At 39.3% G+C, this 16,980-nt stretch overlaps 1 protein-coding gene across 24 annotated transcripts in view; it reads right to left on the reverse strand.

Moving 5' to 3' along the window:
- Positions 1-16,980, reverse strand: part of LOC124119718 (dedicator of cytokinesis protein 9-like) — a 190,253-nt gene that overhangs the window by 81,378 nt on the left and 91,895 nt on the right. For 19 of the 24 annotated variants that reach the window (XM_046482337.2, XM_046482345.2, XM_046482342.2 and 16 more), the window contains exons 16-26: positions 16,228-16,293; positions 15,456-15,548; positions 14,912-15,090; positions 13,396-13,492; positions 10,468-10,554; positions 9,820-9,912; positions 8,823-8,885; positions 3,676-3,791; positions 3,002-3,071; positions 939-1,142; positions 414-554 (exon numbers count right to left, since the gene is read on the reverse strand). In XM_046482337.2, coding sequence (XP_046338293.2) covers positions 414-554; positions 939-1,142; positions 3,002-3,071; positions 3,676-3,791; positions 8,823-8,885; positions 9,820-9,912; positions 10,468-10,554; positions 13,396-13,492; positions 14,912-15,090; positions 15,456-15,548; positions 16,228-16,293 — 1,209 coding nt within the window. The remainder of the gene's footprint in view (positions 1-413; positions 555-938; positions 1,143-3,001; positions 3,072-3,675; positions 3,792-8,822; positions 8,886-9,819; positions 9,913-10,467; positions 10,555-13,395; positions 13,493-14,911; positions 15,091-15,455; positions 15,549-16,227; positions 16,294-16,980) is intronic. The other 5 variants (XM_046482343.2, XM_046482341.2, XM_046482340.2 and 2 more) reach the window with 3 other exon arrangements.

Raw genomic sequence — 16,980 nt, forward strand, 5'->3', positions numbered from 1 at the left:
ATTGAGTTAATGAGAGGATGATTGAGTTAATGAGAGGATGATTGAGTTACTGAGAGGATGATTGAGTTTATGAGAGGATGATTGAGTTAATGAGAGGATGATTGAGTTAATGAGAGGATGATTGAGTTACTGGTAGAATGATTGAGTTAATGAGAGGATGATTGAGTTAATGAGAGGATGATTGAGTTACTGGTAGAATGATTGAGTTACTGGTAGAATGATTGAGTTAATGAGAGGATGATTGAGTTACTGATAGAATGATTGAGTTACTGAGAGGATGATTGAGTTACTGAGAGGATGATTGAGTTACTAATAGAATGATTGAGTTACTGATAGAATGATTGAGTTAATGAGAGGATGATTGAGTTAATGAGAGGATGATTGAGTTAATGAGAAGATGATGGAATGTTTACCTTGACAAAGAACGCAAGGCTCCTGTTGGCGTTTTGCGTGCCCTCCTCCTGGTGTCGCTGTGAGATAAGCGTCACCACGATCTGGAGCAGGTTCTGTACACGGTACTGGTAGTCCGGGGAAAATCTCTCATTCCTAGGCATCTGCAGCATAGAGTCAGAGTAGCATCAATCTCATGCAGGAGAACAAAAACATTTACTGAGATTAGAATGGATTTTTTCCTTTTCAGCTGAAACTTGGAGCGTGGTCCGTAATTTGGGGGTGTTTATGGGGAAAGTGATTAGATTTTAACAAATTTGTGGTCACTAAAATTTGCGAATCCACGGAAAATTCTCATCCCTCCAATTAGATAAGGGAGAGTAAAAAACTCCACAATTAACATTACTTTCTTATCATCATGAACTTACAGAGTAACAAATATAATGTTGAGTGACACATGTTTGAAACCATGTCCAGGTACTGTGGAATACTTCGGATGAGCGCCATGAAAATCCTCACAATAACCTTGACCATGATCTATAACTCACCTTGACCCTGTCCGTGTCAATCAGGTACTGTGTCATACTCTTGATAAGTATCTCGAAGATGAACCAGGCGTGCTCCAGGAACTTGCGTATGACGAGCGGGTCTGCATTGGCCGGGCGCAGCATGGACGTCAGACTCCTTGCCAGCTCCTCGTGGACTGTCTTCTGCTTGCTGCCCTTCTGAACCGGGTCAGGACGGAAGATGTACTGTAACAACCAATCAACAATCAATGAATATAACAGCCAATCAACAATCAATGAATGTAACAACCAATAAACAATCAATGAATGTAACCGCCAATCAACAATCAATTAATGTAACAACCAATCAACAATCAATGAATGTAACCGCCAATCAACAGTCAATAAATGTAACAGCCAATCAACAATCAATGAATGTAACAGCCAATCAACAATCAATGAATGTAACAGCCAATCAACAATCAATGAATGTAACAGCCAATCAACAATCAATGAATGTAACCACCAATCAACAATCAATGAATGTAACAGCCAATCAACAATCAATGAATGTAACCGCCAATCAACAATCAATGAATTTAACAGCCAATCAACAATCAATGAATGTAACCGCCAATCAACAATCAATGAATGTAACAGCCAATCAACAATCAATGAATGTAACCGCCAATCAACAATCAATGAATGTAACAACCAATCAACAATCAATGAATGTAACAGCCAATCAACAATCAATGAATGGAACAGCCAATCAACAATCAATGAATGGAACAGCCAATCAACAATCAATGAGTGGAACAGCCAATCAACAATCAATGAATAGAACAGCCAATCAACAATCAATGAATGGAACAGCCAATCAACAGGGGCAATATTCCAGCCATATGAAGGTGACCTGGAATTAATCGAATGTGAGGCCGAATGAACAAACCGGTGGTAGATATAAAGGCAATACCCACGCCATCATGGTACCATGACATGCAACAAACCAGGCCACCAAATCTGACAACCTGATCCATTTAGCTGCCTCACATGGCAAGCATAGGCTGCTGGGCAGCTATTCGAACCTGTAATCCCCAGGGGGCATATAGATAATGCATATATCACATATACTGAACAGCATTGGAAATGATCATTATGTTCGATGGGAGTGAGTGACTGCATGAGTGTTGTTTAAAACCATACTCCAGCTACACCATGACAACTAGGACTGGGACGATATGCGATATACCAACTATGCGATCTGATACGTATCACAATACTTGTATGTGCTCTTATCTGTGGTGCGTAAGCCATCTTTTCCATAGACAGGATGCCAAAATACCTGGCACACTAACAATTCACAGTTGGCAGTGTCAAGTATGGCGCAATGAATGAAGATATTTACATTTTCACTACTCGTTTTCACTAGAAATTAGTATTTGGTGTAGCATTTATTAAAGAATACATTTAGGGTAAGAATCGATACTTTTTACTTAGTGTGCGATTGTGATCAATATTTGTATCGAGAAGTAAAAAATTGCTTCCACTGACGCATAGGTGTTTCTCCCCACTACTAATGGCAATCTATAAACAATCAAGTCTGGACCAGGTAGACAAGTGACTGAAAGCATAAGCAACAATCCAGTATCATGATACGTATTGAATCATGAGCAAAGTACAAAGATACGTATTGAATCATGAGAAAGTACAATGATATGTATCGGATCATGAGCAGAGTACCATGATACGTATCGGATCATGAGCAAAGTACAAAGATACGTATTGGATCATGAGCAAAGTACAAAGATACGTATTGGATCATGAGCAAAGTACAAAGATACGTATTGGATCATGAGCAAAGTACAAAGATACGTATTGGATCATGAGCAAAGTACAAAGATACGTATCGGATCATGAGCAAAGTATCATGATACATATTGCGTCATGAGCAAAGTACCATGATATATATTGGATCATGAGCAAAGTATCGTGATACGAATCGGATCGTACAGTCAGTGTATCGTCCCAGCCATAATTCCTAAACTTGGCTGGGAATGCACTTCAGCGTTCCCCAGGGGCATGGATTGTTGTTGGCTACTAACCTTGACATATTTCTGGAGAAGTTCCTCCTTGCTGTTGTCGTGGACTTCTGACACCACATGGATCAGCACTCTGTGGACACAACACATACATCAGACAGTAGTTCACTTTGAACAGTTTGTTTGTTTGTTGCTTAACATCGCACTCAGCAATATTCCAGCTGCATGACGGCAGTCTGTAAATAATCGAGTCTGGACCAGACAATCCAGTGATTGACACCATGAGCATTGACCTACACAGTTGGGATACGATGACATGCATCAACCAAGTCAGTGAGCCTGACCACCCTATCCCATTAGTCGCCTCTTACAACAAGCATGTGTTGTTGAGTGAGTGAGTTTGATTTTACGCCGCTTTTAGTCATGGGTTGTTGAAGACCTATTCTCTACCCGAATCTTCATGGGTCACTTTGAACAGTATTTTACTTATATTTGTCAGTTTACTGTGAGAGGAAAGCCTGAAGTGTTATAGATTGAGGATGATTACCATTTTAGTGATACTCAGATACATACAACCTATTAAAAGCAGATCCTGGCACATCTAAGGGATACAAACTCTGAGCGGCACATTATGGATCACCATACACATCAAGACAATCTGATCAGACAGATTCTGAAAATTATCAAAGCATGTAACACATGTTTATGGAGAGCTATAAAATGGCTGGTGAGCGAACCTGACGGCGTTGATGCCGACATCCTCGTTGGCGGTGCGGGCAAGGAGGTGGAAGAGCTGGTTGAGGAGGGTGGGGAGGAACTGGATGTAGACAGAGACCTCCACCGCCAGCAGGGACTGAAACACAGCCACACATGTCAGCAACCATGGCAACATAGGGTGAGTGAGTGAATGTGGTTTAACCACACAATCAGTAATTTTTCTGTTATATTGATGTGGCCTGTAAACAATCAAGTGTTGACCAGGCAAATTATTTACTGAAATCCATTCTAATCTTGTCTAGGCATGAATAAGGAGCCTCACAGATATATCATATCAGCTATTATAGCTAAAATGGATAGCATTATCATTTAAGCGCCTGTATGTTATCAGAAATGAGGGGGTCACTGTAACTTGATAATGCCCTCATATTGCTTGACGATAGGCCATTATCACGTTCGTTGTTAGGTGACGTCATATTGATGTTCAACTGTGACGTCATCTGGTTTGTTCTATGACGTTTCCATATTTGTAAAAGCGGGTCAGTGACATTAGTTGTGTGTTGATTGCAGTAAATGTTTCAAAACTGATATTGTCATTTGTTTTTATTTGAAATTCTATCCATTTTAGCTATAATAACGGAAATGCTATTTTCCAGGGCATTATCATTTGCAGAAGCCCTCGGTCTTTCAAACTGCCCTCCTTCATCGGGCAGTTAATGGAAGACCATTCGCTTTTGCAAATGATAACACCCTGAAAAATAGCTTTACCCTTATATTACTGTAACAACTATACCTAATATCCATTTTAGGGTATATATCATAACATCACACATTTTAATTTTACTGTCGGCCATGCAAGGGAGATAACTGTTAAGGGAAAGGGATACTGCCCTAAGCCTTGTTTTACAGAGTAACCTCAGTGCTACATCTGGTAAGGCTAAGATCACTTTATGAAACAGGAGCATGGATAAAGGTGGAAAAATATATATTTAAAATATTAACAAAATGAAAAGAAATCTTTTCTATAAATTTTTTGTTAAGACTTTTGGGTAAGATAATAAAGTTTAATTCAACACGGGACAACATGTCTAATTTTCTCTCTGTTGGCAAATTGACAAAGAAATTGTGTAAAAATGTCACTTTGTTTTCAATCACCACCTGAAAACTAGGATAATATGCAACCACAAGCATCAGATGCAAAGGCCATACAAAACTGTTGACAGCTGAAATCATGTTATCAAATGATCATGCATTGCCGTACGATTAATGGCAAGATATTCATGCACACAATATGGAAAGCAAAATACAAGCATCCATGGCTAATATTGTTTTATGCATCATGTATACACATTGTTCATAACGGAGAATTCATTCAACAAAATGATGAGAGCACTTCATACAAGGAGGTGGAACACACAACATTAACATTCTCTCTTCATTAACATTCACAATGAGAAAATGGTCATGAAACTGTGTTGAATAAATATGAACAATTCCTGATGGTAAAGAGATCCAAGCTCAAGTGAGACCCACTCCCAGTCATATAAACAAAGATAATCCTTATCCTATGAGGTATAACCCACAATAATAACCTGCTATGGGGTATAACCCACAATAATAACCTGCTAAGAGGCATAACCAACAATAATAACCTGCTATGAGGTATAACCCACAATAATAACCTGTTGTGAGGTATAACCCACAATAATAACCGGCTATGAGGTGTAACCCACAATAATAACCTGCTAAGAGGCATAACCAACAATAATAACCTGCTATGAGGTATAACCCACAATAATAACCTGTTGTGAGGTATAACCCACAATAATAACCGGCTATGAGGTGTAACCCACAATAATAACCTGCTATGAGGTGTAACCCACAATAAAAACCTGCTAATTTGTATAACCCACAATAATAACCTGCTAATTTGTATAACCCTCAATAACAACCTGCTATGAGGTGTAACCCACAATAATAACCTGTTAATTCGTATAACCCACAATAACAACCTGCTATGAGGTGTAACCCACAATAGTAACCTGCTAATTCGTATAACCCACAATAATAACCTGCTATGAGGCATAACCAACAATATTAACCTGCTATGAGGTATAATCAACAATAATAACCTGCTATGAGGTATAACCCACAATAATAACCTGCTATGAGGTATAACCAACAATAATAACCTGCTATGAGGCATAACCAACAATAATAACCTGCTATGAGGTATAACCCATAATAATAAGCTGTTGTGAGGTATAACCCACAATAATAACCGGCTATGAGGTGTAACCCACAATAGTAACCTGCTAATTCGTATAACCCAAAATAACAACCTGCTATGAGGCATAACCAACAATAATAACCTGCTATGAGGTATAACCCACAATAATAACCTGTTGTGAGGTATAACCCACAATAATACCCTGCTATGAGGTATAAACCACAATAATAACCTGCTATCCAGTATTATTCTGCTAAGTCTTCATATCAGACACAGTCAGAATAACGTAGGGGAACTTACCTTGACTACAATACACAAACTCATACAAAATCAAATAAAAAATGAACCCACAGCCAACCCATAGTGATACCCTCCTGATTCTTTGTAAAATCTATATACTTATCAAGTGTTCAACTCTGTCTTAGTTAATCATATGTTTTTGATAAATACAAATTTTAACTACTGCAAAATTACCTATTTACAATTTTATTTGTCATGTCAACAATCAATCAGTGATAAGGTCCAACACTGATTATATCATGGTATGTGAGCCTCATGTGGGACAATGTGTCATGTCAACAATCAATCAGCTGATCCTGCTATGTCTAAGGGAGGTTAGTCTACAAGGACATTGTGATGTTTGAGACAACTGGGCCACCAATGCATGAAGCTGAATGTCATAAATCCCGAACATCAAATGATACAACCCCAAGCACTGAAGCAAAGAAACTTGACAAGTCTGCATTAGCATGTCTTAAAGTCATTTTATAATCAGAAAACAATAAATGAACTAAACTTTATAAAGCAACAAGATTCTTTAGCTGAAGCAAAATTAATTGATCCACAATAAATTGGATTAAAAAATAAAAATAAAAACCTGAAAAATAAAAATAGGAAAAAGTAATCCCAGTAAAGACTCGTAGAGTGAAAAAAGGAAGAAAAAAAAAGGAAGAAAGGTGATTCTTGAAGAGTCTCCTTAAATCAATCTACTGTTTTTTATTGATACAAGTTAACAGATTGAGGGGGAAGAAACATAAATGTTTTTAAATATGAACTCAAAGGCTAAGAAAAAATAGAAAAATGTTTCTTGCGTATTAACACGTCACGTCACTATAAATCCTGCTTGTCAGTCATTTTTGTTACAAAAAAAACCCCAATATTTTTAAATTTCCCAAGTAATGTGAAACATACTCTGTTATCAACACGCTTGACAGCTGACATTTATTAAAGAGCCAAGTTCAATGTGCTCAGTTGTGTCTTGGTGAGAAAAATAACTATTCCCCATTTTATGGGTATTCAGACGCTTAAGAAACATTCATAGTTTTCTCGCTAAGCAAATGAATAAATGTAAAACATCTCACTCACTTATAAAAGACAACTTTCTCTTTAAAAAAAGCCATCATCAGAGTATTTACATTGTCTGTATGACGCTACATCCCCTGTTACAGCAGAGTAACAGTTACTGCTGTATGATGTCCGAAAACCCATGAACATACGATATCATCATCCCGCATCACTTTTGTTTAAAAAAAAATTATATACCAAGACAGACCTCCCTCCTCACTTTTTTAAAAAAAATATGCGGAAGAAACTTTTAATAATAATAATAAAAAAATTAAGCCTAATTCAAATTTCTAAAAATGGGGTCTGCAGATCCAAAAAGCAAGCAAATTGAAAACAAATCTTAGAGAAAACTTTCCCGTCTTCTTTACAACATACATCTTATCTAATCTAAGACAAAGAAAAGTATTCTTGGTTCTGAGGCTTTGATATCAAAGCATGAACATTAATCACACCTGTGTACTAGGCTGTCACTTCATCTAAAAACATATACTGTATTCGCAGTACTAAGCACCTTGCTCCAATAAGCCCTGAGCAACTTCCAGACCAATCTGTGTAAGCAATCAATGAAAGCTCCCAATACACTGCCTGAAAATTTACATTCATATTCTCTTGTGCGTATTACAGATCTTTTTAAGTAAACACAGCAGTAGAATTGGAATATAACTGCCTAAAGTACTCACGGAAATGAAAAAAAACTTTTTCTCAATTTAAAAATCGACACAAAGTGTTACGCAGCTGTAAATACGAAATAACGAAACAACTTGAAAAGTACTAGTCTGGATTTGCTAGTTTGATCTCAGTGAACAATACAAAATGTACTTTACAGGAGGTAATTTGTCGGCACTGTCAACATTAAAAAATAAAACTAAGTCCAAATTGACATAGCAGAAACAGACTATAGGCATTATGCACCTGTTCTCACCTGTCGTCAAGGTGTCATAGGTCACCTTGATCTACTTACACCTGGTTATGCCCTGTTTCACAATAGTCTGTTTTATTCACATTTTTACACACTTTTACGTGTAAAAAGGCATAAAAACATTTGATACGCTGTATTTGTGCCACGGACCAATTAGTACTAATTTAGTTGTTTGAATATTTACATATTTTGTATATTAACTGCATTTATTTAAGATCTGAGGTCGAAAAATACAGGTTTTTTTTCATTTCCGTGAGTACTTAAGTAACTATTGTTGAAAATGTTTCAGATCCAGAAACATTTAAACTCATTTTGTTCTCTATTGCTAGATCTCTCAGATCAAATTTAACTTGATAATTATTTTTATTAAACGCCCCCCCTTCGTCAATTTGCGTGTACTTATTATGGCGAATACAGTACTTTAAAACTATCCCAGGATTGACCATTTCATCCCACAATACTGATTTTAATCTAAGTGCCTCAGAACCAATTATATGTATTTTTTGCGAAAATATAGGATTGCTTAAAACAAATGACAAAATCTTATCATACACACTTTACCAAAGAACCCACTTATTGTAAACAAATTACAGTATTACAAAACAAGAGGGCGTAAAGAAGACACCGAGAAGACAACAGGTAGGACAGGTCACATGACAGGATGGAAGAAATACCTTTATCAAGTTTGACAACCAATCAGAACTGTCGTCGGAATTCTCTGAATCGTCCGAGTCACTCTGATTTGTGGGGATAAATTGTATGCTTGTTTAAACTTATTGCTTAAATAGACGATGAATTCATTACAAGGCATGAGAACACAATAACAAGCACCTGCACTGTCTGCACTGTGTCCAGTGTACGGACGCATACACCGGTTGAGTTGCTACCTCCATGCATTAGTCCTATACATACATCTACAGCTACTGATGAGAATGCAGTTATGAACGGTGCAATGAATTAATGGATTAATATCAACCATGAAACACATTTAATGATATAACTGATGGATAGGAACACATATATATACTACTCAAAAGAAGTTAAGGAACACCCGATTATTTCATGACCAAATCAAATCAAATCATAGTTAATTATGTCATGGCTCGTGAATACCGTCTTCCAATTGTGGGTGTTCCTAAACTTGTTTTGAGTAGCATACATCACATCATACTTGACATACTAGTTCCCTGCACACACAGAACTGAATTGTTGAGGTTTTGCAATAGACTTAGCTCCCTTGACGACTCATAATGCATTTTTGCAGTGAGTGAGTATGGTTTTATGCCGCTTTTAGCAATATTCCAGCAATATCACGGCGGGGGACACCAGAAATGGGCTTCACACATTGTACCCATGTCGGGAATCGAACCCGGGTCTTCGGCATCACGAGCGAACGCTTTAACCACTAGGCTACCCGACCGCCCCTTTGAAAAAGAAAATTAGAAAATGACTAAATCAGTAATCATATTTTTCATTTCATTTTGGACTGAGTGCTCGACAAAATTTCCAATCTGAAAGCCTCATGACTGAAAAGCTAAAATATTGTTGCCAATGTATCTTTAGATGAGACATTAAATATGTCAAGTATGATATCAGTTCATTTGTGTATTATTAAATGAAGTGATGATTATTGAATTAAGGTAAATGACCTTTCCCAGGTGAGACAATTACCTTGAGTTTGTTGACACTGTTCATGTCGACGGCCAGGGAGGTGTCACTCTCCATCTTCTGACACTGCTGGAAGAAGTTGTGCAGATGCTGGTCCTGGGGAGGAGAACAGAACAGCATTGGTTGTACCAGGGAGACAACATAACAGCCACATTCAAATGTCCATATTTTCACATGGAATTTTGAGGTGAGGTGAGGTGAAATTGGGTTTAACGTCGCGTCCAAGATTATTGCACTTATATAGCGATGTGCATGCAGGTGTATGTGTGGCTGCTTGTACTAGTCCGGACTGATGCCGATTTATAGTGCTAGCTCACTGAGATACCATGCCGCAGTTTAACATGAATACCCCACTCAGACACAGTATACTGACTCTGAGCCGACCAGTCCTTGTTTTAGCCCCTTAATGCCGAGCGCCAGACAGGGTAACAACAAGTACAATCTTTTAACGTCTTTTGGTATGACGCGGTCGGGGATCGAGCCCCGGACCTTCCGCTCTCCGGGCGGACGCTCTACCACAAGACCACGGAGGCGGTCCATGGAATTTTGAAGAGACAGGCCCAAAATGTGATAAAATTACTGAATACATTTCTTCGTGGATATTAATTTACGTGACATGTTTCTTATCCTTGACTAGTGATTGTGTCGTACCTGAGTGTAGATGGTCGACATAAGTCGGATGCCAAGTTTGAAGAGAGATCTGCCTCCCTCCACCCACTTGATGTCTGGCCCTGAGTTCTGTAACACACATTCCACATCAACACCCCCTGGTCACAGATACTGCTCTTTTAACATCATTTTGCCTCCTGCCTCTTTGTATAAACAAGAAATGAATTTGGTCTGGCCTCAATATAAACATTTTGTCTTTTATCAGCCAAAACATATTTATTTCATAACAAGAAGAAATTAAATGACATTATCGATCTTTCACTATTGATGGCAAAAACGCAGATATATTGAGAACACACTTACATTAACAAATAACTTATATTCTTAGTATAGTATTTTCTATATTGTCACCAGATCATTTAAAATACAAAATATTTATACAATCAGTTACTCAAACTGTAAAACACAAAAGAACATTATCAACACAGAACAGAACAGAATGGAACAGAAATTTATTCATGAAAAAGACTTGGGCTTCTGCCCCTCGTCTAGCAGATACAACAAAAATATATATTGGCAATCGATATAGGACACGATTTCATATTTACTGTAAACAGGATTTAATATATTTAGAAATGTATAACAGTTGTGTTTTACAGCTTGTTTGTAGCAGGCTAACTAGTTTTAATTCAGATGGCCTTTCCCAATAATATTTATGGATATATGAACACAAAGTGAATTATTACCCTTTGAAATTACCTGCAATGCTAAGGACAACTTTGTACCATTAAACATGCTACATGATTGAAATACTATCAACAACTTATCAACACACGTTACACCTATTGCCTATCTCCGTGTATCATTAAAGCTAAATAAAGATATATTCTTGGTTCTCAGGCATCGCCCACATCATCATCAAGTCTGCTGCACCTTTCGTTTTTTTTTCCATTTAAAAAAAAAAAAAAAAAAAAAAAATCCCTACATTTTCCACATGTTGAATACATGACCCCGGCAGTGAAATGCTACAATACATGGTACTTATAAACAATGCTATCCAATATAGTGAGCAGTTACCTCCCTTTACATGAGCTCTGCTTTACTGCACATCTGGTGTTATGGTCATACAGTATTCATGTATTTTGCTCAATAAGTAATACATTTATGTAGGGGTGCCCTTTCCCAGGTTGATTGTACACAGCAGTTTATTTAGTTACATTTGTTTGAACAAGCAAAAAAATTACATAAACCCCGCCCGCTAACTATGTTTTCAAAAGCCATTGCTTGAGAACCAATTCTTTCATTTTTGTAAGCCTAACATGTTATTCAGCTGACATATCAATCTGGAATTCTGATCAAAGACAATGACAACACATACTGCTACATAGTACTGCAAATAAACACATGTTATATTTATAGGATAGCAAGTACCAAGGAGCAAATTAAGGCATATATGTAGGACTCAGATCAATGGTGGGTCTCTCATCTTAGATTACACATTATACACTCCATGTCAGAGGTCCTTCCTGTCAAGATTCTTGTGTTTCGTCCTTGTTTCTCCTTTGGTACTTGGCTCTAAGGCACCATTCACTATGCATAGGGTCAAGGTTAATCTTTGGAGTTGGTTAAGGGATAAGAACTAAAAAACATCATCGTTACTCAGTATCTACATTGCAGGCCAAACAGAACAGGAAATGACACAGATGAGTCTTTTGGAGTGTAATGATCGCAAACTATCGCAATTATTTGCTCTACAATAGTAATTTATATATGAATAGTAATATGAAAATGGCAATGGTCTCGTCAATAGCTTGCATAACAATCGATAGTTTCAATTGTTGCAATCAGTCATAAATAATGTGTTTTTCCAGAGTGAAAAAAATTAAAACGGTAGGAGTTACCTCCCCTTGGACAGGATTGTCCAGCTTTTAGTTCAGCGTACTTCCATATCCTGTGGCTGGCAAGCATACAGTGGCAGCAAAATTTAATCCTATGTCATTAAACGAGACCCTCTCTTTCACCCAACACATGTGGTTTTTCTCATTCATTAATGTTCTGCATTTGCTGTTCCAGTAAGTTTGCATTGTACCTACTACGTAAGAAGTTTAAACATGATAACTTCAGAATAGAGTTACTTCCCTTTGGTTTGAGTAGTGATAGGGAGGATATCATTGATTATCATAATTATCAAACCTTTAAGTTAGTCCTTGCCAAACTGCCCTGTGCTTAGGTATCATAAGGACTAAAAGAAATCTGCCATTTTAAAGGGTTTTGCAATATGTTATTATAAGACTAGCGGACTAGTGGACTATAAAAAAAGGTTTGTTTCTATGGCTGATATATCCGAGTCCAACATATATGACCATCACCAAGTTTGAAGCAGTGAGCTAATAATTCACAGTGTCTGTAATTAAGAGAAGTCCTGGGGTGAACGACTCATCTGAACACCTTACACAGCCCTCCCAACTTGTAACCTTAAAGTGAGTGAGTGAGTGAGTGAGTGAGTTGGGTTTAACCCCGCTTTTAACAGTATTCCAGTTATATCGCAGTGTGTCAGCTTAATGTGGGAGGAAAGCCCAAAGTGATGCAGGTCTCAGACGTTTACCACTTCGGTGAAACCCACGAGCACGGGTATGGTGCTGACAAACCTAGAAACACAATCAGGGTGAACCGGGATTCGAACCCACAATCATAGGTTTCTGGCGTATCCAAGGGACGCAACTCTGCACAGCGAATTGCGGCGCCTTAGACAACTGGGACACCCGTGCCCCCTTGTAACCTTTACATCAGGTCAGGACCAGGACCCCTTGATTTCCAGACTTAATGTCAGACACTGTATTCATAAGATATATAAGCACTATTGCTACACCGAACCAGCTGGAAGCATGGCTACATACAAGCAGGATCTAGGCCAACCAACCCGCCTCAAAGCTTGGCTTTGAAAGCAGAGGGAACTAGAACTCGACTTTCCTTACTTACCCCTCTGCCCAGCCCCAGAGACTCGCTGTTGAGGTAGCCCGGGGGTAGGTTCACAGCCACCTTGATCGTCCGCTCGCCCACCGAGATCCTGAAACACAGCGACCATTAAGGTTAGGCTTAAAAAATACAAGAATTGGTTCTCAGGCAATGACTATAAAACATGTAGTGTGGGTGGGCGGTGGTTATTTATTTTTTTGCTTGTTCAAACTAGTATGTAGCCAGATAAACAGTGTACCATCGACCTGGGAAAGGGCCTCCCTACATAAACAAGCATACAAACTCCTATTGCCGCCATGACCATAACACAAGATGCACAGTGAAGCAGTGCACATGTAAAGGGAAGTAACTGCATGCTATATTGAATGGCATTGTTTTTTCTTAAAGTATTAGGCATTTTTTTTCTTAAAAGGAAATAAAAACCTAACGTGTGGCAGACTTTCTGATGATGCGGGCGGTGCCTGAGAACCAAGACTATTATGTTTTTAGCCTTACTATAAGGTACAGGGTGAGGTGGCAGCAAGTTTGGTAGCACAGAGTGCACTTCCCTGTCTGCAGTCCTATGTACAGGGTGTGGTACTGTGCTGATACAAGAAGGCAACTGCTTTGATGAGGTGAGGTGAGGGGAAATGGGGTTTAACATCGCATCCAAGATTATTGCACTTATATATAGCGACGTGCATGCACGTGTGTGGGTGTCTGCTTGCACTAGTCCGGACTGATGCCGATTTTTAGTGCTAGCTCACTGAGATACCATGCCGCAGTTTAACATGAATAGCCCACTCAGACACATTATACGGACTCCGAGCCAAACAGTCCTTGTTTTAGCCCCTAAATGCCGAGCAACAGACAGGGTAACAACAAGTACCATCTTTTAGATCATTAGGTATGACGCGGCTGGGGATCGAACCCCGGACCTTCGGCTCTCCGGGCGGACGCTCTACCACTAGACCACGGAGGCAGTCCCTGCTTTGATGAAACCAATGGACACGATATGAAGCTGGGGGACTTGGGTTTGATGCCACTTTGAACAGTATTTCAGTTATATCATGGCGTGTCAGCTTGATAGGGAGAAAAGCTCAAAGTGGTGCAGGTCTCAGACGTTTAACACTTTGGCAAAACACAAAACAGCATGGGTATGGTGCTGACAAACTTAGAAACATAATCAGGGTGAAGCAGGATTTGAACCCACAATCACAGGTTTCTGGCACACCTAAGCAAGACAGCTCTCCACAGCGAACTGCAGTTCGGCTAGGCCGAGTCATACATTTTGCTAAGCAGTTGCTACATTTTGCTAGTCATACATGATGATCCAGTGGTTGACATCATACAATAAATAAAACATAAGACCATCATGGAAGCATTTTCAGGGGCTGGAACTTGTCCAGGGTGGTGCGCCCCAGTACCCCCATCGCCTATAGTACGGGGCGATGGGGGTATGGGCAATGGCCGACTGGGCCACTCGTGTCCCCCTAGAGTGTTGTGGTCTGTCTGCTGCAGGCTTGCTAACCTGCCGTCTCCCAGCAAGGGCAACCAGGCAAAGCCAATGGGGAACTCGATGTTGTTCTTGGACTTGAGGGAGGAAGAGGATGTCTTGGGGCCGGTCTTGGAGGCCTCGCAGCTGACGTGGTACAGCTTCAGCAGCAGATGGTGCTTCTCATTGAGCTGAGTCGGCAGTGCTATCTTCACCTGCAAGACAACAATGCTTGTACCATACATTACTCTGTTTTAACAAAGAGAAATATCACGATATATTGTATAATTCTAAATTTCTAATTCAGAAGCAATCTGATACATTAGTATGACTGAAGTTCATAAATGGAACAAAACAAGATGCTGGTACAACATAATGTTTACTCATTCAAAACATCATCTTGGGGTCCAGTATGCTATCTCCTGCGCATCGAAGGCATTTGGCAAGTATATAACATTAACACATGATAAAATTTGAGATTTGAACCTACAATCACAGGTTTCTAGTATGCCTGAAACTCAGTGAATTGCAGCACTTTAGCTGACTGTGCCACCTGAAGACATCAGGCCAGTGTACTTACCTCCTCTGTGAATTCCGGCGTGGTGTTGTGATGGAGAACAGCTGTGGTGGCCTCGGTCGTGAACACCGACGTATGGGGGCGACCGTATATACACTGTTGTACAAACAGAAGCAAACACTGACAACAAGCTTTCATACTACATCTGCTTTAGGATGTCCAGTAGAACCCTGTTCATCCGGACAGTAGTGTCTGGATAGATAGAAGTCTATGGGGAAACATTTGGTCTTGTGTAACCTGAACCTGCTGCAGAGTAGTCTCCCCTTAAGTTCATTTTCCTACTGACTTTTATCATCTCACAATAGACCATATAATAAACTTGTTTGTTTGTTTGTTGTTTAACGCCACACTCAGCAATATTTTAGCTATATGACGGCGGTCTGTAAATAATCAAGTCTGGACCAGACACTCCAGTGATTGCTATCATGAGCATCGATCAACGCAAATGCATGCTTCTAAGAAGTCAGCGACCCTGACCACCCAATCCCATCAATCGTCTCTTATGACAAGAATGTGTTGCTGAAGACCAGCACTAACCCGGATCTTCATGGGTCCATATGATCCACAAATATTTAGGTAGGGTTAGAGAAGGCAAAGGTTTTACGCCCCTGATTATTACTATAAGGATCATTTTCTGTAGATTTTGATGATGTTATTAGACTATTACCAGATGAGTTTACTAAACCGAACAGAATTTCACTGAACTCAGGCTTCGGACAAGCAGCTAATATCGGCTGAAGATTAATGTCATTTTACTGAACACGATGATGCTCACCTTAAGTGGCACCGCTCCCTCGTCGTCCGAGTCCCTCATCTCGATACAGCAGGCGATGTTCCGCGCCTGCAACCCAGCAACATTGTACTGAACTGTCCGATGTGCTGATAGGTTAACTATGTCTTCATAAAGTGAGTGAGTGAGTCAGTTGGGTTTTACACTGCCTTTAGCAATATTCCAGCTGTGTCATGCCAAGAGGCAGAATAGGACACATTGCTCCCTGCAAAGGGTTTAACCACTTGACGAACCCACCACACCTTCATCATAAAGAAACCAGTGATATTTACAAACTCTCTTCAAATGCGAGTTGTCACTTGGGTCATCTAAATCCCACAGGTTATCTCAGCCAGCATTGGGAGGAATCCATATTGGATTACTAGTTTCACATGTCTATCACATTACACTGTGCATTCTGATTGTAGTTGTGACCCTTACATAAGTATCACTGTTTGTTTGTTTTGTTTGTTGTTTAACGCCGCACTCAGCAATATTCCAGCTATATGACGGCGGTCTGTAAATAATCGAGTCTGGACCAGACAATCCAGTGATTGACATCATGAGTATCGATTGGGATACGATGACATATATCAACCAAGTCAGCGAGCCTGACCACCCGATCCCGTTAGTTGCCTCTTACGACAAGCACACACCCCTTCATGTTGTATGGACTAGATACTAAGTGATATACATGTATCACTATGCGCTTAACAAATGTAAGAATAATATTACATGGAAAGGTAAGATCACCCATTA

Source organism: Haliotis rufescens, unplaced genomic scaffold (assembly GCF_023055435.1).
Source record: "Haliotis rufescens isolate VD_foot unplaced genomic scaffold, xgHalRufe1.0.p SCAF_9, whole genome shotgun sequence".
NCBI classification, from domain to species: Eukaryota; Metazoa; Mollusca; class Gastropoda; order Lepetellida; family Haliotidae; genus Haliotis; species Haliotis rufescens.